At 37.9% G+C, this 27,186-nt stretch overlaps 2 protein-coding genes across 2 annotated transcripts in view; one reads left to right on the top strand and one right to left on the bottom strand.

The window, feature by feature from the left end:
- The first annotated feature begins 5,896 nt into the window (after nt 1-5,896).
- LOC112014215 (histidine-containing phosphotransfer protein 1) lies at nt 5,897-8,077 on the top strand. Its single transcript, XM_024046593.2, has 7 exons — nt 5,897-6,124; nt 6,271-6,349; nt 6,505-6,635; nt 6,810-6,878; nt 7,234-7,305; nt 7,596-7,668; nt 7,777-8,077. The coding sequence occupies exons 2-7, from the start codon at nt 6,290-6,292 to the stop codon at nt 7,834-7,836; spliced, it is 465 nt and encodes a 154-aa protein (XP_023902361.1). The 5' UTR covers nt 5,897-6,124; nt 6,271-6,289; the 3' UTR covers nt 7,837-8,077.
- Nucleotides 8,078-8,692: 615 nt separating this feature from the next.
- Nucleotides 8,693-27,186, bottom strand: part of LOC112014229 (nucleoside hydrolase 3-like) — a 25,512-nt gene continuing 7,018 nt past the window's right edge. Inside the window, 14 exon segments of the mRNA XM_065771114.1 lie at nt 8,693-9,217; nt 9,607-9,792; nt 9,794-9,913; nt 10,197-10,224; nt 10,226-10,313; nt 10,316-10,377; nt 22,351-22,604; nt 22,876-23,073; nt 23,302-23,424; nt 23,713-23,997; nt 24,193-24,369; nt 24,514-24,795; nt 25,423-25,536; nt 26,003-26,182. Coding sequence (XP_065627186.1) covers nt 8,936-9,217; nt 9,607-9,792; nt 9,794-9,913; nt 10,197-10,224; nt 10,226-10,313; nt 10,316-10,377; nt 22,351-22,604; nt 22,876-23,073; nt 23,302-23,424; nt 23,713-23,997; nt 24,193-24,369; nt 24,514-24,795; nt 25,423-25,536; nt 26,003-26,182 — 2,379 coding nt within the window. The 3' untranslated portion in view covers nt 8,693-8,935.

The following is a 27,186-nucleotide window of genomic DNA, read 5'->3' as shown; positions in this document are numbered from 1 at the left end:
AAATAAAAATAAAAACTCTACCCTTGGACAACTTGGTGCAAGAAACTCTATATATATGATATCCGGAAAGCATTAACCAGCTTGTTTTGACAGGACCTGTTCCCTTATTTATATCTCAGAATCTGGAGGTGCAAAGACTTATATTTATATCTTCTTCTTCTTTCTATTGAATATTGATTAGTAAATCTGTGACTAGGTTAGCATATCTTCAACAAGCCAGTTGAGTTGGCAAGTCTTTAGACAATGGACCCACAAAAGATTGTGGTGGACAAAAAATAATCATATGGAAATGGAACCTGTCCATTGTAATGATGAACTCAAAAATGAGTTTATATATATATATATATATAAAGTAGTTAAAGGCTTTTGCATTGCATGAACTTAATTGTAATTTTTGGACAAGACTTATATATATAATATGTAATTATTTTATGCTTATATAATAATTTATTGTGAATGATTTTTGACACTGACAATTTATTTAGAATGTTTTCATATAGCAGACCGGTCTTATAAATGGCATGAAACTTGCATGAAAAAGCATCATGTGAATTCTCCCATTCACATTAAAAATTCTAGAGCCACAAAATTTTATTTCTCTTTTCGCCAACTTTTTTATTTTTATTTTTACATATTGATAGTCTGACTCTCATATATTGTTCCTTTTGTCTTATAGGTCTTATTGCTTTTTATTAATTATTTAATAATGATAGTAGAAATTTTTAATATTATTCTTTTTATATTAGGGATCTTAGGAGGGTCAAATATTATTTCTAACTTTTCCAATGAGTCAATTATCTTATTAATTTTTTTTTTACATCATGACAATTCTGTTCCCACTAAGTTTAAATTGAAAGTTTTCTATTAAAAAAAAAGTTTAAATTGAAATTTTTCATTAAAAAAATTTTGTAAATTGAAATTCAACATATTACAATAACTAATAAATGAGCTTTTTTTCTTCAAAATACTTATTTAAGATTTTTTTTTTTTTTATAAGATTCTGGAAAAAGTTGAATTTGACTATCATAATTGTATAAGGTTATCTTCCTTAACCAACATAAGTGTAATTTTCTTTAAGTCTCAGTTATCTTTGGTTCATCTTCTTTTTCAGTTATCCTCAAGAATATTTGACATTCCCTTCTCATCTTTTCTTATTCCATAAATGATTTAAATGTAGATGTTCTTCGTTAAGAGTTTCAAAACTAGTGTTATTCACTGATTGTCTATAAAAGGAGAATTATGATTCAAATCTTCTGTTCTTTTTTTTTTTTTTTAAAGCAATTCATAAACTTATTGTAGGTGTTCTTTTATGAAAATGGAGGGTTTTGGTTTGAAAGTTCACTCTCCTCCCTTTAGTCATTGCAAAGCAAAGAGACTTTATATATCATTTATGTGTTTGTACAAAATCACCTTTAGTCATTGCAAAGCAAAGAGACTTTGTATATCATTTATGTGTTTGTACAAAATCATTGTTACAAAGTTGACTCTCCTCCTTTTAGTCATTGCAAAGTAAGACAAAATTTGGATACAAATTTAGTTAGTCTTAGCCTCTTAGGCTTCAACTAAATAATAAGAAAGATAACTTGTGTTTCTCTTATATGCATTAGACATGAGTATTTAACCGCATTTAAATGATTGTACAATTATTTTAATTGAAACAAGTACACTGCTGATAATATGAACACATTTTTCATTTTCCTATTGTAAGTTGAAGCCTAAAGGCTCCAACAAAGTTTGTAGCATGTATGCTCAATATAATATTTGGTAACTGTGGAGTTCCAAGCATAAATAAGACTTGCATTTTAAGAACCACACAAAAACAACACAAACTTTACTTATTTATCTATGTATTTCCTTTAATTTGTAGAATAGGATTAAGCCTCGCTCACAGTAGATCGTTTACTGTAATCTTTAATACAAGTATACAGTTTCGTTTCATTAACCTCCATTCTCAAAATTATGTTTCACTATTATTAGCTTCAAAGTAGTTTGATTGTGATTAGTGTTAGCAATAGCATTTATTGAAGCTCTTAACGACTATAGTATAGTTTAGTCTCGCGTTCTTTACATTATTGCCATCGAACTAGCAAACCAATGTCATGATGATTTGATAAGTCTTCTTCATTGAGGCTAGAGATGACAATATCGTGGGGTGTGGGTCGGGTCATAGGTTTCTTGCAGAGCACGAGATGAAGGTTTTTAACCATCCCTAATTTGGCAGTTTATCATTGATTAGATAGAACTGAGAAATGAAAGTGAGAGGCAACGGCAAGAGTAAGTAGAGAGTAAAAAACAAGTGCATTTAGTTTATAGTAATAAAATATGTTTAAAAGATTAAATTATAAATAGGCTTGAAAGGAGGTACCCAGCATATATGTTGGGTCTCTCACATAAAGGCGGGCCCCACATGCAATCTCTTACACACAGCGAGTCACACAACATGTCACACAACATGTGAGGCCTGTATTTGTGTGAGAGACCCGGCATGTATGCCAGGTACTAGATATAATTTTTCTGGGAAATTGTGGAATAAGACAAAAAACCCTCCCTTTTTTGGGAGGAGGAAATACATGTAGGACAAAACAAGTTATCCTTATTTGAGGCAGATACAATATCCAATACTCAATCATGGAGTTTGCCCACCTTCTCAAGACTATCTTGTACATCTTATAAAAAAAAAAAAAAAAAAAAAAAAAAAAACAATGAAGCAAGTTAATTACACCCTTTTTTTTTTTTTTTTTCATTTACTTAAAGAAAAGGTTTAGGGGAAAAAGATACACCAAAAAGATGCACATGGAAAAGTTACATATATGTGAAGTCACTTTTATAGTCAAATCCATGTGTATCTTCACTACTATCCTCAAATCCATGTGTATCTTTTAATAAGATTCACTAATTTGCAAATAATAATTTGTAGGGTATTTAGATAAATAAAAATTTTAGGGATGCGTTAAATTTACAATTTGTTAATGTAGTCAATTATAAATTATTTACACTTTTTATCCACTTTTATTTACATAGACCTATTATTTTTAATTGATCACTCATAATCAATCATATCTTCTTCTTGTGAAATTGGAACATGTTTATAATATTGTTTTTAGAAAAATAAAAAGAATAAAAGCAAAAAAGTTTAATTATAAATATATAACGTCCGCTTCATAATAATAGATTTGATATTTAACATTTGTCTTATATTTCAAAATGATCTTTAACTTTTCAAATATTTTAACTTAGTCCTTAGCCTTTTAAATGTGTAAAAAAAAAGTTTTTATCAATTAGTGGTTGAAAAAAAAAATTACGTGGTAAATGAAAACTCTAAATCAAGTCCACAAGCTGTGCTTGATTTGAAGTTTTTTTTTTTTTGGTTCAGAATATAATTTTGATTGGTTTAATTATTCTCTTCCTCAAAGTTTCAAACAAATCTGTTTAGTTCTTTAAAACATCTTTTAAAGAAAAATTCTAGTACCACAAAAAATATATAATTTTTGCCATAGTTTACTACTTAAGAAAATTGTAGCATAAACTGTCAGTTTATTTACGATAGTAAAAAGAACTCTTTTTATCGCGTTATCTTGACTCTAGGTCAATCTTTTATTTTTTTTCTTTTCTTTTGTTTTTATTTTTTCAAAAATGGTTAGACATATTACTTTTAGTACCTAGCTAGGATTTGCCATAAGATGATAAGACCAATTCAAAATTGGCTACATCAACCTTAACCGGTTGCTAGTAAGATTCACTGATTCGTAAATAATAATTTGTAGGGTATTTAGATAAATAGTAATATTAGGGATGCATTCAATTTACAATTTGTTAATGTGGTCAATTATAAATGATTTACACTTTTTATCGACTTTTATTTACATAGACGTATCACTTTTAATTGACCACTTATAATCAACCATATCATCTTCTTGTGAAATTGGGACATGAATATAATATTTTTTTTTAGAAAAATAAAAGGAATAAAAAAAATTAAAAAAATTTTAATTATAAATATTGTGGGGGGAAAAGAGCCCAGTCCAACATAGTGGGCCGAGAGCCCATATGAGAGCTATTGTGCGACCGAGAAGAAGGAGATGGTAAGGGCAGGGCCCATTTGGAAGTGAGACCCTCAGAGGGAAGAATGATTACAGTCCGAAGAGGATATCCTCTGTCCGAAGAGGTTATAATCCTCTGACGCGAATAGTATAGATCAATTGAGCGTATAAAAGGTCAAAATGATCTTCCGAGGACTCCACCTGATCAAGATAAGCTCTGAGTATACTGGGAAACAATAAGGATGGAGAAATATCTAAAGGGAAAGCTGCTACCACCGTATTTAATGCTCTGCAGCAACTTTTCTGGCCGCATTTTTGTGGAGAAGACCCCTGAAAAGTATATCCTCACCTACCGCCACTCACACAGAGCTAAAGAAGATGCTTGACGTGACACATACTCAAGTAGACTCATGGATGAGGTACAAATGGACGATGGAGATGAAGAGAAGGGAGGTTATATAAAAGAAAGAAGCTCCTAATGTAGAGGGGGGAGGAAAAAAAAGAGAGAACTTGACTGTAACCCTAATATTTGTGTTCATCAGATAATCAATAAGATAACTCTTCGGATATTCCTTCTTTACGTGTAAACTCATGTTGGTTTGTGCTTGAAAGTTGTGATTCATTGTTGTTGATCTCATACCTAACCTAGCCCTTTCACCCATACTCTACAAATTAATTGTTTTAGGCTTGGGCCACAAATCCCAATCCTACAAATATATAACGTCTGCTTCATAATAATAGATTTAATTATATATTTCATATTTAACATTTGTCTTATATTTCAAAATCATCTTTAACTTTTCAAATATTTTAACTAAGTCCTTGGCCTTTTAAACGTGTAAAAAAAAAAAAATTTATCAATTAGTGGATGAAAAAAACAATTATGTGGTAAATGAAAACTCTAAATCAAGTCCACAAGCAGCGCTTGATTTGAAGTTTTTTTTAAATTTTTTTTTTTTAAATTTGAGAATATAGTTTTGTTTGGTTTAATTATTCTCTTCGTCAAAGTTTCAAACATTTCTGTTTAGTTCTTTAAAACATATTTTAAAGAAAAATTCTAGTACCACAAAAAATACATAATTTTTGCCACAGTTTACTACTTAAAAGAATTGTAGCATAAATTGTTAGTTTATTTACGATAGTAAAAAGAACTCTTTTTATCGCGTTATCTTTACTCTAAGTCAATCTTTTATTTTTTCTTTTGTTTTTTTTTCAAAAATGGTTAGACATATTACTTTTAGTACCTAGCTAGGATATGCCATAGGATGATATGACCAATTCAAAATTGGCTACATCAACCTTAACCGGTTGCTAGTAATTTTACATAAATTTACCATTTTTTAATTAATTACAAAATACAAATAGTCACATAAGAATTTGCAATAAAAATTATGTATTTTTTATGGAGTAAAACTTAGTTACAGTAATTAGATACTATTTTTTAGATATAGTAATTAAATAAAAATTATACATTTTTTTTATGAAATAGAAATATATTTTTAGTTAAGTACAATTATATGGACGAATTTTAAAAAGAAAATTTAAAGAACTGTACATAAATACTATACTTAAATTATATATATTTTTTGTGGTATTAGAATTTTTTCCTTAAAAAAAATGTGTTAAAAGAACTAAACAGAAATATTTAAAAGGTTAAATCTTTCTCCCGGGTTTTTTATCTTCCCCATTTTTCTTTCCTAACCAAACAGAGAAAAACAATATTTTTCACCCTATTTTCCTCCCCCTATTTTTCATCAAACTTATTTTCACCCTAACTAAACATGTCCTAAAACTCTAATAAAAAAAAAAATACTGGTAATGGGGGCTGAAGCTGAATAAATAAATGCTTATAAATGATGCAAAGGAAGAGAGAATGGTGGGGGGCCTGTGATACCGTGAGATCAGAAAACACTCAAAAGCAGAGAGAGAGAGAGAGAGAGAGAGAGGAGGATAATAAAAGTAGGGGTTGAAGACTTGACCCTACCTGGCCAGTAGAGACACATCCAAATCCAATACCCAATACCCAAAAGCCAGAAACCTTGGGATTCAGCTCTGCTCATTCGATTCATCAATTCCCATTCAAGGTTTTTTAACTAAGCATTTATGGGTCTTTGATTTTGCAATAATATTAGTACCTCAAGATCTGCAAAATTTAACACACAAGCTTTAAGCTTTATTGGGTCACAGCCTTTTGAAGTTGAGAGTGGTTTGGTTTTTTTTGTCTGTGTAGAGAGTAGCAAACACTAAGCATGGAGGTTGGTCAGATGCAGAGACGGTTGATTGAATACACCAAGTCCTTGTTTATGGAGGTAAAACCAAGAAAATGTATTATAAGTATATAAGCAATTCTCCTTCGGTTTTGTTTTGTTTCTGTTATGTCTGAATCTGATGGGGTTGTTGTTGTTGTTGTTTTTTTTTTTGAATGTGTTGGTTTTTCTGCTTTATTTTTGTTTGGTGAGAGAAGGGGATCCTGGATGATCAGTTTTTGCAGCTTCAACAACTTCAAGATGAGAGCAACCCAGATTTTGTTGTTGAAGTGGTCTCTCTTTTCTTTCAAGATGCTGAGAGGCTTCTCAATGATATCACTAGCGCTCTGTGAGTATCCAAGTTCCCTCCTTTTCTCTCTCTCACTCGCTCACGCATAATCATGTTGGATTTCCTTTTTTCTTGGGGATGGTTTGCTTTTGGATACTCTGAGTTGAGCATAAAAAGTTTTTAACTTTTTCCATTTTTTCTTGTGGGCTTGGCTTCCCACTTTTCTTTGTACAGAGATCAGCAAAGTGTAGACTTCCCAAAGGTTGATGCTCATGTCCACCAGCTGAAGGGTAGTAGTGCCAGGTACACATTAATTTTCCTTCTCCTATCAACCACTAGTTTTGTTTTTGTTTTTTTTTTTTTTTGCCTTTTGTTATTCTTACAAACTCCTACTATGCAATATGATCTTCGTTTAAATTGTTGGTCCCTACCCTAGTAATTAAGCTCCTCCTATGTTTCTCCATGTTGTGTTTATTGAACATTTGAACCCCACTTTTACACCCTTGAATTATATATTGAATTTCACCAGAAACTTGGTACTGTATTTGATATATATGGTTTAGAATGAAAAGAAAAACAAGAGTAATATATCAGTCATGATGAATTTTTTTTCTTCATCTTTTGTCTAAAGAACAAATGGATTGTTTTTGGTTAACAGCGTGGGTGCACAGAGAGTTAAAAATGGCTGCATTGCTTTTCGCAACTTCTGTGAGGAACAGAACGTTGATGGGTGAGTTCTTGTACTCTACCTCACATATTGCAAGCATAATTGTCTTTTTAATTATCAGTAATTGAACCTAAAATTTTGGAAGATGAATTTATTTTTAATAAGGATTGGGAATCAGGGACACAATTTTTTGCAACTGTTTTAACACTTGTTATGGCCTGTTGTGAACGGTGATTCCGTGTGAAAGTGATGTTGCTCCAATTACAACTTGTCACTATAACAAGTTGTGAAAAAAAGGTTGTGTTAGCTCTTTTATTTCATTTTTTAATGATGATGATTATGTTGGATTGCAGGAGCTTGAGATGTTTGCAACAAATAAAACAAGAGTACTACCACGTGAAGAACAAGCTTGAGGCACTATTCAGGGTGAGTAGATTAGACTTTCGCTCAAAGATTGCTGATTATTGCAAGACTAACAATTGTTATATATGTTATTGTTATTATTTTTTTTTTAAAAAATATTGATGGTTGCAGCTGGAGCAACAAATTGTAGCAGCTGGTGGGTCAGTTCCTATGATGGAATTGAGTTTCTAAGGCTACCAAATTGCTGGGAAAGCAAGTCTAATTGTGGGGGGGTTTGCTGTAGAGAAGCTATTATATGAATTCTGTAACCACTTTTGTCACTTCATGGTTCTCTTTAACTCCTATGCTTGTATGAATGAAAAGAGCTTTCTATTTAGAGTCATTTCTCATTATGAGATTTGGATCTCAAACTATGGTTTTCTTTATTTAACTTGTATTTTCTTCTGTTATTCATATGATATTAACTAGATAATCATGCTGTTGAGTTATTTTAATGCTTTATAAATGCAATGCATGGCTTCCATGCATTTTTTATCAGTTGGGAAACACAATTTTGGTTGAAAGCACTATAAAATGAAAGAGGAGTTAAGGTTGAAAAAGGAATCAATTTGTCCATATCACATCAGGAACATGAAAATCTGGCCTTTCGGCTGGTGCTTGGTGACACTGCTAAAGAGAAGTAAAGTTTTGTTGTTTGTTTGTTTGTTTGTTTGTTAATGAGCCATTTGGAGCTTTTAGTTGGCATCGTATCTTGGAAGTATTAAAAAAGGGGATCATGTTGAACGCCTAGCATAATCCATTGAAATGGACATCCAACTACTTTGTAAAATTAGGGGGACTTGGGAATATGAATCCGTTTTCAAAGATATGATTCTTTAAGGTCAATCTTGATGTTGGGGCTCTCTCCATATTTTTCGAACATGTCAGGTCCACGATGCTTCAACACAGTGACACTGCTAAAGAGAACTTATTCTATTGCTTGGGAAAATGGGGCTAAAGATATCAATCTCGTATGATGGAGGATCGTAAAAGCAAAACCCCATACACAGAGAGAGAGAGAGAGAGAGAGAGAGAGAGAGAGGGGTAATTATAGACAATGAACATTAGCTTCAATAAAGATATAGGAAAAAGAAAAACTTTGAATGGTATTATTCTAGTCTTCTATCTTATCTGTTTTTGGTTTCATTGAGCTAAATACAAAGCAGAGTGACCGCTTCCTGTATCAAAAATGGTCTTATTAAAAAATATCTTTAAAGAAAATCAGTAATACAACTGAAAAATGCTGCCATGCCTTTGTCAGAGAATTGCCTCCCTTCAAGCAAAATCAAATTCATATGGGTGGTCTACTCCACTGCCGCCTTTGACCATAAAAACTTCCTATCACCGCAGACTGCTTGGTATCGTTTAGCCTGTCGGCAAAAAGGTCATAAAACACTGTAGAATTCACATTTTCCAAAATTTTGACAAATGTTCGTTCTTTTTCATCAATCACAGTTAGTCCATCTGTGGATTCAACACCTTCAGCAAAGATTTTGACAGGCTTTACTTGCACGTTTGGCTTCAGATCATCAGCGAGTGCAACTGCACCAAGGATTTCCCCAGAGAATATATCCTGTAGAAGAATAACATTCAGTCTAGTAGCTAAGCAGTGGAAATAACATGTGGGACATCCAAGATTCTTCAATTCATGCAGATCCAACATATACATGTATCCAATTTGTATCCATCTGCTAAACTTTTAGCGTTTTATGTGGGCAACAATCTACAAAAATCGTCTTTAATGTTACAATCTTTCAAATCTTTTGCAGAAAGTCAAAAAGTGACTAATAGGTCAATCAATGGAAGAAGCCAAAAGCCTTTTATCTAAAGCAAAAGAAAAAGTTGAAATTAGGTTGGATCATTCTGTATTGTGTGTGGATGAGAATGCTATTCTTAGAATGAAAATCATGGAAAGTGCAGGAGTAGCTGTAAGTACTTCTATTCACAGATTAAAACATTTACCACATGATGATATAAAATGTGACTTTGTTGCAAGCCATAAAGCATTGACAGTAATCGGCTGGCGAACTTAGCTTCAGGTGTCCTTTTTGTCTCCTGCAATCTTTGTAAGATCCTTGGTAATGAACCGACTCTACGCTGGATTCCAAGTGGGATGAGGGTGATGTTAAGGTTTGAATCAAAGACTGTCCTTTGCAGCCAAAGGGTCAAGAAACATATTGAATTCTGCATATTCATTGGAGCGAATAGTAAAGACATTTCCTTTGTCGAAGTCACCACCGCTGATGTGTCCTCCAACTATATATACATCCTGCAATGAGATTTGAAATCATAATGTTAATACCATCAACTAGCCTATCATCTGATACTTGATTTATTTTAACATATGTCAAGACAAATGTTGAGCTCATGTCGTCCAATTCATCATTACAACACTATTGTAATGTGAAAAGAAAATCATGCTTCACCTAGAAATCTCTAAATATATTTCTGGTAAGATATGCATCAATTTCAAAATCTTTAGCTTGCTCAAGCACTTTTCAATTCCTCTTCAAATTTACATAAGAAATTAACTAGTGCATGAAATTACTTACCTGGATAAAAGAGGTTGTATTTTCCTCACTGAATAATCTTTGCTAAATTAGTAAGGGGTCCATTGGTCAGTATGGTAATCTTAGATCCTGGATCAAGTGTTTTCACTACAGACTTCAAACTTCCAATGCTAGAGGCTGCTTCTGAGTAGCTCCATCGTTTGCAGAGTCATCTTGTGTGTACCTGGTACAGAAGTCTAGATTTCAGTCTCACTATCAGACTATTCAGCCACATATAGGCTAGACAACAACATCAAAACACTGTCATTACCAACATAACTATGACCAGGTCAGACTCAGATATACACATGCTCATGAGTCATGACACAAGCCAATTGTTCTGATGCGTGAGGGAAATATTGAAACAAGTATAATATCATGCCAATGTATTATTAATGTATAAAACAAATGTGATTTACTTTACATTAACCAGCCATTGACTTATCATCTGCTTATTTAATTTTTACTAACATAGCGATTTGTCTCCATAAACCTATAAAGAGATGGATTTTTCCTGTTTATATAGGAGGGATTGTTTCCTTAACAGAGATCTGTTCTGAGCAAAAAATATATCATTATAAGAAGCGTCTTGAAAAGCAAAAAAAGAAGACCTGGGCATCAGTCAACAGTACAATAGTTACCAAACTCATGCATGTCTCATCCAACTTTATACCATTAATGTTTCCAAGTCAATCAAGGGTATATTTTAGCTTTGGTTGATTAAATGGCTTCCTCTAGTTCAGGGTATTTTCTATAGGAGACGAATAAAGTTTGTTGCTTTCTCCCAAGCAACATTTACTCAAATACTAAAATTGTTTCTTCTTTCATTAAAAAAAAAGTGCATCTAAGTAATTGCATCTTGTCATCTCTAAGTATGGCTTTTTAATTTTTTACGAACTAAGTATGGTATATCTTAATGTTGACTCATGGTTTTGACTCATGGTTATATATATTGTGGGAGAAAAAGGGCCCCGCCCAACGTAATGGGCCGAAGGCCCATAGAAGGGCTATTTTGCGACCGAGAAGAAGAAGATGGAAAAGGCAGGGCCCGGCTGGAAGTGGGACCTTCAAAAGGAAGAATTATCACAATCCGAAGAGGATATCTCATGTCCGAAGATGATATCTCATGTCTGAAGAGGTTGTAATCCTCTGACGCAATATCATAAATCAATTGAATGTGTGAAAGGCCAGAATGACCTTTCGAGGACTCCACCTGATCAAGATAAGCTCTGAGTATGCTATGGAACAATAAGGATGGAGAAATATCTAAGGGGAAAGCTGCTGCCACCGTATTTAATGCACTGCAGCAACTTTTCTGGCCGCATTTATGTGGAGAAGACCCCTGAATAGTGCATCCTAACCTACCGCCACTCACACAGAGCTAAAAGAGGATGCCTGACGTGATGTGTACTTCAGCAAACTCATGAATGAGGAACACGTGGACGATGGAGATGAGGAGAAGAGTGACTATATAAAGGAAGGTAGCTCCTAACAGGGAGAGGGAGCTTGATTGTAACCCTAAGATTTTTGTTCATCAGAAAAACAAATAGTGTAGCTCTTCGGATTATCAAATTCTACGTCCAAATTAATGTTGGCTTGTGTTTGAAGGCTGTAATCCATTGTTATCAATCCCATACTTAACCTAACTCTTTCATCCATACTCTACAAATTAATTGTTTTTGGGCTTGGGCCACAAATACCAACCCTATAATTGGCGCCGTCTGTGGGAAGGGCTTGAGTGTAAGGGAAAGTAGCAGCAGTTGATCATGGCTGAACAGGGGCAACAACCGGCGGAATCTGAGGCATCCCAGCATATTGATCCTTTTCTCAATTTGGAGCAAAGGCAAGACCGTGAAGGCAGTGTGCATACTACATACACTGAACGAACTCAACCTCGTGGCGGAAGTTACGTTTCTCATGCAGAGAAAAACAATATGCAAATAGAGATTGAGAGGTTAAAAAGGGAGCTGCGCCATGAGAAGAGAAAACGTGCTGCCTCGCATCATGATGACGACTCGGATGACGGACAAGACATCACCTATGAGCAGAGGTCTCGAACTCCAATCAATGAAACTTTTTCATATGAGGACGAGCACCCTCGTAAGAAGCAACCTTAAGGACCACCACATGGAGGGGTGGGTAATGATGCCATGAGTAAGGCCTTGAATTAGATCTCCAGGTCACCTTTCACGCGTAGGATCGAAGGAGCGAAGCTTCCTCGGTGTTTCAACCAGCCAACCTTTATGATTTATAACGGCAAAACTGACCCTGTGGAGCATGTCAGCCATTTTAACCAAAGAATGACTGTCTATTCCAGGGATGAAGCTCTGATGTGCAAGGTATTCCCCTCTAGTCTTGGTCCGTGGCCATGAGGTGGTTTGATACCTGAAAGCTGACTCCATTGATTCTTATCAAGAGCTCACTTAAGCTTTTGGTTCACGTTTCGTCACATGCCGAAGGGTGGCCAGACCCTTGTCTTCTCTGCTATCCTTAAGGATGCATGAGGGCGAGTCACTTAAGGCGTACTCGGATAGATATTGGGAGATGTTTAATGATATGGAGGGCAACTTTGATGTGATGGCCTTAGAGACGTTCAAGCTAGGCCTCCCCACTGATCATGGTTTAAGAACATCCTTGTCCGGCAAGCCTGTTATTAACATGCGCCAGCTTATGGACCTTATTGAGAAGTACAAAAGGGTTGAAGAGGATCAGCAGCAAGGGAAGGGTAAGGATAAAGTTACCCCCTAAGACAAGAAGAACTTTAGGTCAGATCGTTATAACAACAATAAGCCGATGAGAGATTTCGCCAGGCACTCAGGCTCAGCAAATGCTCAAGCAGTTAATACAGTGTTCAAAGAGCCCGTTCATCAAGTCCTGGAAAAGATCAAGAACGAGTCATTCTTTAGATGGCTGAGTAAAATGGTAGGGAATCTGGAGAGACGCAATCATAATCTCTATTGTCAGTATCACCAGGACCATGGGCATGCTACTGAAGACTGCAGAAGCCTATGGGATCATTTGGACCAATTGGTCTGTGAAGGCAAGTTGAGGCATCTTCTGCATCACTCCAGTGACCGAGGAGGTCAATCGAATTCTGAGTCCGAAAAGAGAGATTCTACAAAACCCCCATTAGGTATTATTAATGTCATTTTTGCAGCGCTAGGGAGAACAGGATCCCGGCCGACAAAGGTTATGTCGGTGGCTCGGCTGCCAGTAGGAGATGCTGACCGAAATCCGAGGAGCCCTAGACAGGCTGAACCACCCGTTTTAGGCTTTTCGGATGAAGATAAAGTTGGGACCATTCAACCTCACGATGACGCCTTGGTAGTCACACTCAGGATCGGGGGATATGATGTGAAGAGGGTGATGGTGGACCAGGGTAGCGCGGTGGAGATCATGTATCCTGACCTCTTCAAGGGGCTGAATCTCACGCTTGGTGACTTGACTCCATACTGTTCTCCCCTGGTCAACTTTGAGGGAAGGATGGTTACTCCGAAAGGACAGATACGGCTGCCTGTGCAGACTGGCTCGGAAGTAGTTGAGGTGGACTTCATTGTGGTAGATGTCTATTCCTCTTATACGGCGATTGTAGCCAGGCCTTGGTTACATACGCTAGGGGCCGTTTCCTCCACTCTGCATTAGAAAGTCAAATATCCTTCCGAAGGGCACGTTTGTGAGATCCACAGAGATCAATCCTCGGCTAGGCAATGTCTGGTGGTGGCCATACGACACGAGCCCGAGGGTGAATCCTCGGCTAGGGTGGAGGGAGACCTGTAGCAGTTAAAGGGACGGTTGTCACCCGCCGAGGGATAGGATGAAAGCGTAAAATGCGAGGACTTAATACTGGTTTTGGTTGGGACCAATCCTGAAAGATACTTTCAAATCGGATCTCAGATACCTCAGTCAGAGAAAGAAGAGCTAGTTGAATTCCTTAAAAGAAATATTGATGTATTCGCATGGAGTACTTATGAAGCCCCAAGAATGGACTCGGAGTTCATTTGCCATCATTTAAGGGTTAACCCTCTGAGTGTACTAAAGAAGCAACCTCCTTGGCGGCCATCCAGATAGCATGCTGAGGCAGTCAAGGAGGAGGTAATGAAGCTCAAACAGGCTGGGGCTATTAAAGAAGTTTTTTACCCCGAATGGTTGGCAAATACCGTGGTGGTAAAAAAGAAAAGTGGAAAGTGGCGAGTTTGTGTGGACTTCACAGACTTGAACAAGGCTTGTCCTAAGGACCCTTTCCCTATACCGAAGATTGATCAATTAGTAGATGCTACTGTTGGCCATCCTCGGATGAGTTTCTTAGATGCTTTCCAAGGTTATCATCAGACACCACTAGCCCCAGATGACCAAGAGAAAACCGCTTTTGTTACCCCTATTGGTAATTACCACTACAAAGTGATGTCGTTTGGTCTGAAAAATGCAGGTTCTACCTATCAGCAGATGATGACCAAGATGTTTGAATCACAACTGGGTAAAAGCATTGAGGTCTATATAGATGATATGGTTGTTAAAAGCAAGGTTATTTCTGAGCATTTGAAGGATTTTGATAATGTTTTTGAGACTCTGAGGAGACATAAGTTGCGCTTGAACGTGTCAAAGTGCTCACTCGGTGTGGGATCAAGCAAGTTTTTGGGTTACATGGTAACGCACAGGGGAATTGAGGTCAATCTTGATCAAATAAAGGCTATTCAAAATCTGCAGCCTCCTCGAAATCCGAAAGAGGTCCAGAAGTTAACGGGAATGACAGCTGCCTTAAACCGATTCATCTCCAGGTCCGCGGACAGATGCAAGCCCTTCTTCTCGCTGATCAACAAGTGGAAAGGATTCGAATGGACTGAAGAATGTGCCTCGGCTTTTCAACAACTTAAAGACTACTTGTCTCGGCCACCAATTATGTCTAGCCCTAAGCCAGATGAGGTCTTATTTGCCTATATTGCAGTGGTCCCCCACGCTGTAAGTTTAGTGCTGATAAGAGTGGATCAAGGCATACAAAGGCCGGTCTACTGTGTAAGTAAGTCTCTACATGAAGCCGAGATCAGGTAATTGCCATTAGAGAAAGCCATTTTGGCCGTAGTACTTGGAACACGAAAATTGCCCCATTACTTCCAAGCCCATACTGTCGTGGTACTTACGCAACTCCCACTTAAGACAGTACTTCGAAGTGCCGATTACACGGGGAGGATAGCCAAGTAGGGCACTATTCTAGGGGCTTTTGATATCAAGTATATGCCTCGCACTTCAGTCAAAGGACAGATCCTTGCGGATTTGGTGGCCGAGTTCACGGAGCCCAGTTTAGAAGAAGTAACGGTAAAGAGTGGCATGGATGAAAAATCGGTTGGCATGATCTCTCAACAAGATCCTGCCCGATGGGAAGTATATGTAGACGGCGCTGCGAACCGAAAAGGTTCTGGAGTGGGGCTGGTCTTGACATCTCCAGAAAAAATCATCATTGAAAAATCGCTAAGGCTGGATTTTGGTGCGACCAATAACGAGGCCGAGTATGAAGCCCTATTGATGGGAATGGCTATGGTCCGAAAAATGGGAGGAAAGGTCGTGGAATTGTTCTCGGATTCAAGATTAGTTGTGGGCCAAGTAGAAGGGAAGTTTGAAGCAAAGATGAAAGGATGCAAGGATACTTGAATCGAGTCAAATGTCTGCAAGGGGAATTCGAATCTTTTAGCTTGCTACATGTTTCTAGAAGTAGCAATGCACACGCAGATTCTTTGGCCACACTAGCTACGTCCTCGGATCAAGATTTGTCGAGAGTTATCATCGTTGAGGATCTCCATGAGCCCACTGGAATAGGAGGGGATGCAATTCAAGTGCACCAGATTCGAGAAAGTTCATGTTGGATGGATCCCCTAATCAAATTCTTGAAGGATGACACCTTGCCAAAAAAGCGGAGAGAGGCTGACAAGATCTGAAGGAGGGCTACCAGGTTTTGGCTATCCGAAGACCGAAAGTTATACAAACGTTCCTACTCGGGACCATACCTGTTGTGTATTCACCTAGAGGCGGCTGAGTCGCTACTAGAAGAATTGCATGAAGGAATTTGTGGGAGCCACACTGGAGGCAAGTCATTGGCCCACCGAGCCCTTACTCAGGGGTATTGGTGGCCGAACATGCAAAAAGAGGCCCATGACTATGTGAAGAAATGTGATCAATGTCAGCGATTCGCACCGAACATACACCAACCAGGTGGAGTCCTCAACCCACTATCTAGTCCATGGCCGTTTGCCCAATGGGGTTTGGACATAGTGGGTCCATTCCCTAAGGCTGCAGGAAACAGGAAGTACCTTCTAGTCGACACCGACTATTTCACGAAATGGGTCGAAGCCGAGCCTCTTGCCAATATCTGAGATGTGGATGTGCAAAAATTTGTGTGGAAAAGTATTGTCACTCGTTTCGGAGCTCCTCATACTCTCATTTCGGACAACGGCTTACAGTTCGACAGTAGTGCATTTCGAAGTTATTGTAGCGAACTAGGAATCACGAACAGATACTCTACTCCTTCCTATCCTCAGGGGAATGGGCAAGCTGAAGCAGTTAATAAAGTCATAGTTAGTGGGTTAAAGAAGAGGTTGGACGACGCAAAGGGAAAGTGGGTCGAAGAGTTGCCACATGTGCTCTGGGCTTATAGAACTACACCTTGCAGATCTACTGGAGAGACTCATTTTTCAATGACTTATGGGGCTGAAGCTGTCATTCCTTTAGAAACAGGCTTCCCAACTTTGAGAACTAGCTTGTTCAGTCCTGCCAGCAACGATGAGCTCTTAGAAGCAGGATTGGATTTGATCGAAGAAAGAAGAGAAAGTGCAATGGTTCGGCTGGCTCACTACCAGCAGAAGCTTAGGCAGGGCTATGATGCCAAGGTCAAGCTAAGACCCTTAGAACCTGGTGATTTGGTACTCAGGAAAGTCGTCGGCACTGCGAAAAACTAAGCCTGGGGAAAATTAGGACCAAATTGGGAGGGACCATATTGCATTACTTCATGTGTTGGCATTGGGGCATGTTTCCTAGAGGACTTGGATAGTCATGTAATACCCCACCCCTGGAATGTAAATAACCTCAAAAGGTACTATTATTAATCGAATCGTTCTTTTGTCTATTATGATAACTTATCACTCCTTATTGGTTCTCTAAGTGTTCAAACTTAAACCCAATCATGCCTGTAGTCCTCGGACCAGATGATTTTAGGTTAGTTAACACTCCTTATTGGTTCTCTAAGTGTTTAAACTTAAACCCAATCATGCCTGTAGTCCTCGGACCAGATGATTTTAGGTTAGTTAACACTCCTTATTGGTTCTCTAAGTGTTTAAACTTAAACCCAATCATGTCTGTAGTTCTCGGACCAGATGATTTTGGGTTAGTTAACACTCCTTATTGGTTCTCTAAGTGTTTAAACTTAAACCCAATCATGCCTGTAGTCCTCGGACTAGATGATTTTAGGTTAGTTAACACTCCTTATTGGTTCTCTGAGTGTTTAAACTCGAACCCTATCATGCCTGTAATCCTCGGACCAGATGATTGTGGGTTAGTTAACACTCCCTATTGGTTCCCTAAATACTTATGGTTAAACCCAATCATGTTGGTGATCTTCCGATCAGGTGATTTTTAGTTAGTTAATATTGTTGTACCATTATTAATACTAAGTTATTTTTAGAATAAATCTTGTCTGGTATTAGTGACTGTGTTTAATGTCAACTTTAAGCCTGTGTTAACATTCCTAAGTATACATGCAAAAGGATTTGTCCATTCTTGTAATATTTGGTAGGGTCATCCTTTAGCTGTAACCTCTATGTACTGCCTTCTTCGGAACCAATTTTAATTGCATATGTTGTCAGCGAGGCAGAGTAATTATGTCTATCTCTATGGCTATAACCACAAAGTGAAATTACTTGTAACAAAAGAAAGTCATACAAAATGCAACAAATACACCAAAGCTAAAACAAAAACTATTTCATTAATCAAAGTAAGATAGTTTACAACTCCCTACAGTAAAGGAAAAAAAAAAAAAAAAAAAACAGCAACAACAAAATAACTAAAGCCTAAGTTTTTGTTGGAGCTTGGTCTTGGGGATCTGAGGGCATTTTCTCTCTCTCCAAAACCTCGTCCTTTTCCTGTTGTGGCTCAGTAGAGGGGGCCTGATCACCTAGCGGGTTGGAATCCTTGGTAGGCTCAAGGATGACTGGGGGAGCTTGGTCAACCAAAGGCTGCTCCGAGGCCTCTGGGAGTTGTGCTGGAGGAGGGGCATCAGCCTCTGGAAGCTGTCGGATGTCTTCATCATAAAAGATATTCTCTAGCAGTCTCAGCTCTGAATCAGCAGGCACTCCAGCAGCGTCCAGCGCTTTGCCCCAGGTCAGATCACAGTAGTCTCGAGCGACCGAAGCGAATTGCTCGGTAAGACCTTTCTCCGTTGTCTCTACTCCCAGCTGATAGGATGCTTTCTTTTCGGCCTCGGTCGCCTCCTTGGCCAGCTGAGCATCCCTCCAAGCCTCCTTGGCATCCTTCTTAGCCTTCAGCAGTTCGGTGCGAAGCTCCTTCACAAGATCCTTCTCGGTTGCCAGATTTTTCTGAGTCTCGTTCAGTAGCTTGCGTTGGGCTTTGGCCTGGGTCTCAGCATTTCTAAGACCAGCATGGAAGCTATCCCTTTCATGGGTCACTCCCTTTAGCTGGTCCGAGATTTGAGAGACCTCGTCCTTAGGCCACCCAGGGCCCTTTCCGCTTCAGACCTAGCCTGGGCCTCTGCTTGGGCTTCCACATAGGCCTTGCAGTTCCATTCTTTGGCCACGAAGACCTGCTGGGTGATTTGAACAAAAAAGGTAATAGTGTTAGCATATAAACATAGAAAATTAATACTATGACCGAGGAGTTGAATGAGCGTGCTTACCATGGCCAAGTCCCTCTTCAAGGACATAAAGAGCTCATATTGGCTGAAACGCCTATATGACTCCACGTCTCAGGGGAGGAGTAGTGGTTGCTGCAGCGCTTCGGCTATAAGACCATCCCTACCCCCATCATAATTCCTGACAGAGGTCTCCCAGGAAAAAGGGATGCCATCAAGTTCTAGCCTGGGAGACCACGTACGTTGCCCTCGGCGCACGTCGGCCATTGGGGGCTCCTCCCTACTCTCCATAGAGGAGGCCCTTTTACTGCGGTGGTCCTTTCCCACATTCTGCTGCTTAGCCTTTGGTGGTAATACCACCTCCCTCTCCTCGGGATCAATTGGTCTCTTCTTCTTTAAATCCGGTATCGGTTTGAGAGCCGGATCGGAGACCTGGGGTGGGGGTGGAGGTGGAGGTAGATTCACTGCCGGCCGAGAGGTCCCCGTCCCCTTGGCCTCAACTTTGTTGCCCCTTTTCTTCAGAAGGAGTTTTAGGTCAGACATTTCTTCCTCCAAAGAGTCCTCAAGGACTGTGGTCAACAGCAGGGGTGGACGGATGCAGGATTGCCTGTCAGGTTCCTCCTCAGAATCTGAAAGGGGTATTATCTGGACCCTCCTTCAGTGTCCCCTTCAAATTTAAACTTGTCGATTTGCTCTTCTAATGAAGTGGATGAAAAGCCGACCCTTTCTCTTGCGACCGACGGTTCAAGGGGGACTTGTTGAACTGGTCGGATTAGCAACGGAACGCCCTGGGGGTTGGGGTGTGGAACAGGTGCGAGGTTGTAGGGGGCCAAAAAGTTTTTCTGAGCAACATCTATTCGTCGCAGCCGGTAATCACCTTGGGTGATGGCATTACCTGCTGGCTGGATGTCGGCTTTTTTGGGTGTGTAGCCGAGTATGAGAGGGATGGACCGCAGTTGTCCGTCCTTGCTGAAGAATATCTCCGAGCGTAGTAGATAATTGAGGGCGGGGGCGTTAATAAGGCTGAGCCGAGGAGCAGTATGCGCCTTATCTGTAAAACAAGCAAACCAGTCGGGTCAGAAAACAAAAACAGGCTGATATAAAAAAAAAGTAGCTATGGAGAATGAAAGCCCTAAGACTATTGTTAGAGACTCTAAGTCCGAGAAGGTACACCTGGCTCTCTTGGCTCGGTCGGACAATGTAGACCGTCATGCCATGCGCCCGAGACGATCAAATAGTTGTCTTTCATCCCTTTATTTGATTTGGGAAGGCAGGAGAACAGTCTAACGACGTCAGAGCGGGATTTGAGATAGTATCCCGCCCCTTTTTGGCCACGACACTCATATAGGTATGCTAAGTCATGCCAAGTTAGCCCTAGTCCTAACTGCTCGTTCAAGGCATCGAAGGCCCCTAGTATCCTAAAGGTGTTGGGCGCGCACTGCTCAGGATGTGGTTGCGGAGATAGTTTAAGGTGATGGAGCCCATTGGGAGGGTCATTCCCCCTTTAATGAAGGCTATTATAGGAATTATGACCTCTCCTTCTCTTCGGGCCGTTAATACCCTCTCTGGAGGACAATACCTTAGATTTACCCCCCGCGGGATATTATAATTTCTCTTGAATTCCTCTATCAACGCCGGACTATCGACGAGATATTGGAATTTGCCAATTTCTAAGAGAGTGGCTGAAGCAATGAACAGAAGAATGGTTTTGAGGGGAGAAAAGGTTAGCCGAGAAGAAAATAAAGGATTAGGAGACGCCGAAACTTACACAAACAAGATTGGAGTGAGGTCCTTAAACTCGAAATGAACTCTTTGTAGATCTTGAAGGCAAAGAACGCAGGAATCCGAAGAGGCGTGAAAGGCTTTCGAAGGAAGGAACTCTCTGGGTGCTCTGAGAATGCTCTGGGTACTTTGAAAATGTGTAAAGTAAAGAAAAATAACCTCCTTCAGAGGTTTATATACGGAGACAGATGAAGCGGTGTCATTCATTCCGCCCAAATCCCGAAGACGAACCTTGGCAGTTTGATCAACAATCCACCGTTGGATGCAAAAGACAAAAAACCGCTTGGAGTGATTGATACAGCGCTTTAGGAATATGGGATTTACAGCGGCAATAATGAGGCGCGTGTCTCTATACCCTCGCGCCTGTAAACGAGGGTATTTATGACTTCCCACTTCTAAATTTCTTAATTTTTCTTATTTCTATCTCTTTTTTCTAGCGTGGCAAATCAAAATCTTACATTTTCTCCTCGGATGTGAGGGAAAAACTAAAATTTTGAGGGGCTATTGTGGGGAAAAAAGGGCCCCGCCCAACATAATGGGTTGAAGGCCCATAGAAGGGCTATTTTGCGACCGAGAAGAAGAAAATGGAAAAGGCAGGGCCCGGCTGGAAGTGGGACCCTCAAAAGGAAGAATTATCACAATCCGAAGAGGATATCTCATGTCCGAAGAGGTTATAATCCTCTGATGCAATATCATAAATCAATTGAATGTGTGAAAGGCCAGAATGACCTTCCGAGGACTCCACCTGATCAAGATAAGCTCTGAGTATGCTATGGAACAATAAGGATGGAGAAATATCTAAGGGGAAAGCTGCTGCCACCGTATTTAATGCACTGCAGCAACTTTTCTGGCCGCATTTATGTGGAGAAGACCCCTGAACAGTGCATCCTAATCTACGCCACTCACACAGAGCTAAAAGAGGATGCCTAACGTGACATGTACTTCAGCAAACTCATGGATGAGGAACACGTGGACGATGGAGATGAGGAGAAGAGTGACAATATAAAGGAAGGTAGCTCCTAACAGGGAGAGGGAGCTTGATTGTAACCCTAAGATTTTTGTTCATCAGAAAAACAAATAGTGTAGCTCTTCGGATTATCAAATTCTACGTCCAAATTAATGTTGGCCTGTGTTTGAAGGCTGTGATCCATTGTTATCAATCCCATACTTAACCCAGCTCTTTCACCCATACTCTACAAATTAATTGTTTTTGGGCTTGAGCCACAAATACCAACCCTACATATATAATGATGGAAAATTAATGCTAATGGATTGGATTAACTAAATATTATTGATATATGATGAAGAAGGAACTAACTGTGTGAGAGTGGAAACCCAAGAGATCATAATTCCTACTAGTTGTCATACTTTTTAAAAGAAAGCAGACAATTTAATTCACATTGCATATTTTATTTAAAAATAAAAAAAATAATAAAAAAGACTAAGTAGATATTTAAGAAATTGATGCGCTATGTATAAAACATTAGCCTTTATGTGTACTTCTTAAAGGAACATAATTTTAAGTACCTTCTAGGGCTTCGTGGCAAATCTCGCGCTAGAGAATAGAGAGTGTCAGAGTCAATAAGTCCACCACTCCCACGTGGGATAGCCTTAATGTATTTGCAGTCTCCAACACTTGAGAGGATTGAATCAGATTGGTTCATTGCAAATATATCTCCAAGACCAACTGGAATGTCATCACAGCCCATCATATGAAGTAAATCATAAATGATGTCTATTGTTGCAGCATTCGCCCAACCGGTTGGACTTACTATTATTGCCTTGATGAAAGAAGAAGTAAAATTCATGTCAAAACTACTTGCTTTTGGTATCAATTGAGATTTTACAACCAAAATAGTAGCCATGTATTCTAGGATAAAACCTATATTGTGCAATATGTTAAGAATGAGTAGTAGTATTTAAGCAGAAAGCAGCTTGTACAAAGTGCTCAAATTATGTATTGCTAGAAAGGTGGGACAACTAAAAGGCAACATCATAAAAGAACCTAAAAGAGGATGCTGGGTGAAACATGAAAAATAAAGACCACTATACCTTGAGGTTGATCACTTCCACAGGTACTTTAAGGAGGTAGACCAGAGCTAGAAAATCTCCGGCACTCATATCCATGTCAAAAACAACAGTTTTCCCAAGTTTTTTAGATCCAAAATCTGGTTTGTAAAGAACTTCTTTGTAATAAGGAAATTGTGTTGTAAAATTAAATCTGCCAGTATCTGGAGGGCGGTTTAGAGTCTGCAAGAAAGTGTGATATAATTTCATCAATATATATGTCATTGTAAGGATGAAAGACAACCATAATGAATGCATTGGTGTACTTCAGGATACAGTTAGACATGAATTGTGCATGGAAATTTTGTGTGTGTATGTATATTCATGTGTATCAAGTATAAAATAACAAAATGGTGTTAAATAAATAATATTCAAGAATTTATGAAAGGAAAGATACGCAGATGAACTCACATCCAAGAAACTTATATAAAATTGTTTGTCTAGTGTGCTGTCATTGTTCTGATTTGGCTTTGCTTCCGTGGCAACTAGCACATGAACTGCTTCTGGACCAGTTACTTCTGCTGTATAACCATCCTGTTGGATTATTGCATTAGAAAGGGCATGAACATTTGAACAAGACAAAATATAAGTCCAAGTAATATTATTAATTCTCTACAAATGAAGAAAACTACAGCTCAGCCTGAGCTTAAGTATTTTATATGTATGTATCCCCCTAACAATGCTGAATTTTGGAGGAAAAGAAGCTAGAGCTTTTGTGGGTGAGACAGATAAAAAATGAGTCCAATTGATGGTAACTACTAAAAGGTTGTCTATCAGTCTATTGAGTGTTACAAGACTAAAGCAAGCTACAAAAGCTACTACCTGGCATTTTCCTGTCCCATTCTTCACAATGCAGAATGGATCTCTAAGTCCAGTCTGAACATGACCACTATGTACTCCACCCTTTGTCAAATTGAATCTTGGAACGTCACGGCCATCAAAGAATGGATTGGAGCCATCATGCACCCCATAAGGTTTGTTTGAAGTAACTGCAGTTATATTCATATACTCCATTTCAGCAAATTCGTTTTCGCCATTGGTGTTGTTGGATTTATGCATGATTGAAATTGCCACACCAGCTGCAAAGGCGTCCCACATATAAAAGTTCTGCAACATGTTAAATTGTATTACATTAACTTACTTGATCCTTGTAATTGATGCAAATCATATGTGTTTCATTGCTTTGTATGTATTTATACATCATACTCATAATCGGCAGTCAAAAGAAAAGTCTTGAAAAGAGTAAGATAATGGTAACATACACTGACTTCAAGTCAACCTCAAGCACCTTTAAGAAATTACCGTATAAAACAGGTGGCCAAGTGTTGTATAACGATCTGTTTTCAATGACTGGAAGCAGTATTGTGCCTCATATGCATTCTGACTCTTCTCAAATGTGTCAAAGAAATTCTTACTTACTGGGATGGTGTTTGTTGCATCCAGAGGAATAAGGGTGATGGGAATACCAGAATGGAAAACCTGAAAAAAACAGAATCATTATCAAATTCAGTCACTTTTAGCTTCTAGAGATGCACCAATATGTTATGTAAGTCTGTCAAGGTAATCATAAATTATACTAAGACACAATGATTGATTACTAGCATGTCTTAAGAACTGCATTACCTGGTATGAAGCAAAAGGGTCTGCAAATATATTGAATTCTGCGTAGGGATTACTAGTAGAATCTGAGAACAAATTGCCAGGGTCTCCGTTCTTTGACCCCACACTACCTCCCATGATATAAATATGCTTGATATTTCTCTTTAGATGTGGATTTTTCATAAGAAAAATTGCAAGATTTGTGTGTGATCCTGTAATAATTACAGTTATAGGACCCCATGATATCTTGTCAATCATCACTTGCTGAGATGTTGGTTGTTGAAGTGGAGTATACTTTCTTATCCCCTAATTACATGACAAATTATGTGAGCCATGCATAAAATGACATGACCATAAAGAATCAAGATAGAACAAACCTTTAGTTTTCTCATGTGAACTAATAGAATTGTTATTGAGGTTCACATATGATATTTGCAAACACCAAGTATACAGATCTGGTTAAAGGTCTGTAGCTAATTTTAAAACACCATTCCAAAATCATGGAACAATGGAACATAGCAGTTGAACATGGTTTGTACTTAATAATGATGGGGACTCAAAAGACCTTAAAAAATTTACCTTAAAACTCTATTTATAATACAAGAAACGTTTTTCTACTTATTAACGTAAAATTAGTGCTGAATTCTCTGTTTTGGACAAAATAGTGAATATAAATTTGGAGGATCAGTCAACACGTTTCAAGTAAATAAGAAAAGTAAGTTATTAGATATTGATGAGACAATACTTGAGTAAGACTGGCAATTCTAGTTACCGTGAATATCAAACAATGATTTTAGTATTTTAATTGATCATGTTATACCTTATTTTCTTTAGACCATAGTCCAATGACAACTTACAGAGGCAATGAATCCAAAAAGAGTATCAGTAAATCAACATGCCTTGATTTATAGAAATTACAGTGCAAATTTATACCTGTGGGAGGAAAGCTCTTTGGATTCCAAAGTTGACATCAATATCTAATCGCCCTCCTCCTCGACCAGGAGGAATAGCTTGTCTATATCTACAATATCCTGCAGTTGTATTCCCCTGATACATAAAATCACAGTTAGAACCATGCACCCAATAACATGGGTATGTAAAGAATTATTTCATGCGCTTGTACCTTAGGTTCTCCAATTAAATTCAAACATGTGACTGTATTCATCGATACATCACAAAATGAGCTATTTTCTGCCAAAAACAATGAAAATCATGACTCATTGGTCATTCTAACAATCCAACCACATGATTGGATTTAATTGGAGAACTCAAGGTAAAACACACAAGTAATTGTGCTGCCCTTATATTATTAATTAGTTTGTGGATAAGTGGATTCATTTTGTTTTTTTAAGCTTTTAAACTGTGAAAACCATTCACACAATTTTACATCGTACCTATGATTTCAGATGACTTATATGACAAATGTAGTTTAGGATTTTAAGGTACATGCATGCATAAGATCTTTCTAGCAAATTGTTCTTATAAATTTATTACAGAATGTACTTGTTCACACCTGTTCAATAATAGGAAGATAGCCTCCAACATTTGGCAATATAGTACCATCTTCTAGTATCCCACCATCGCCACCAACTCCAACAGCAACGTCATCACGGTCCATCATATAAGGAATGTCATAGATGTGATTCACAGCATGTCCAGCATCAGACCATGAATTTGCACTGATAGTGACTGCCTGCACCAGCATAATACCAGTGTCACTATGTTATAATAATTCAAGAAAAAAAAAAATGGAGAAAGAGTCACAATCTTCTCTGTAATAATCATAAAATAGTAGGTGCTTTTGAACCTTGATGAAGTGGATAAGTGATAGCTGACATCAGAGCAAATATATGAAATATGGATGATGTTGATTTCAAACTTCTAGATTGTGTAAGTGCTTTCACAGTGGAAGACAAGTGGATTTTAGAAAGTCCACTTCAAGGTACTTGATCACTTATTTAGAGAAGCAGTGTCAAGGCAATTCAAATAAAATATGTTTGCTTTATTTGTCATAGAAATTGAGTATATAGCCGGCATTAAGGCTAGCTAAAAGTTTGGCAGATTGTCACTTTTGGCCTTTAAGCTTCATTTTTGTCATTTTAGTTGTTAAAGTTTATGTTTGTTATCAACGGTTGTCATTCTGTCTATAAAATCTGTTAACTATTAAAAAAAAAATAATTTAATGCTTAAAAATTAGTAAAATTTCAAAGTATTTTTCAATAAAAATACACTAAATTTAAAGAGTGTAAATGGTATTTTTGCCAAAAATAAAATGAAATTTTATTACTAATGTTCTGGCATTTAAAAAAAAAATATTTAACGGAGCTTATGCATGGAAGGATTTTTTTTTTTTTTTTTTTTTGATATATATGCATGGAAGGATTAATGTTGGCAACAAACATTAATTTTAAGGACTAAAGTTATATATATATATATATATATATAAATTTAAAACTTAGAAGCCGAAAATGACACATTACCAAATTTAAAGAGAATAATTTGTAACTTTTAGTAAAAAAATCACTTCAAGAAGTAGGCTAGAACACGAGAGGTATTTGTTGTTTATTATTGTGGTACTAAAAGTGCCCTTTATCTCAATAAAAGAATCCAACTCTCCATTCGAGAGATCCAAATATTGTGAGAAATTATAACTTGAGAAACTTGAGGATTGTAGATGTAGAAGAATCGTGGTCACGA

This window comes from Quercus suber, unplaced genomic scaffold, assembly GCF_002906115.3.
Source record: "Quercus suber isolate HL8 unplaced genomic scaffold, Cork oak 2.0 scaffold_39, whole genome shotgun sequence".
In the NCBI taxonomy this organism is placed as follows: Eukaryota; Viridiplantae; Streptophyta; class Magnoliopsida; order Fagales; family Fagaceae; genus Quercus; species Quercus suber.
This window is presented reverse-complemented; position numbering and strand designations above follow the sequence as displayed.

Excerpts from the sequence above, each read along its gene's own strand:
- LOC112014215 (XM_024046593.2), top strand. The coding sequence starts at position 6,290 with ATGGAGGTTGGTCAGATGCAGAGACGGTTGATTGAATACACCAAGTCC. Across the intron at positions 6,636-6,809 it reads AATGATATCACTAGCGCTCT|AGATCAGCAAAGTGTAGACT; the intron begins GTGAGTATCCAA and ends TTCTTTGTACAG. Across the intron at positions 7,669-7,776 it reads AGCTTGAGGCACTATTCAGG|CTGGAGCAACAAATTGTAGC; the intron begins GTGAGTAGATTA and ends TGATGGTTGCAG.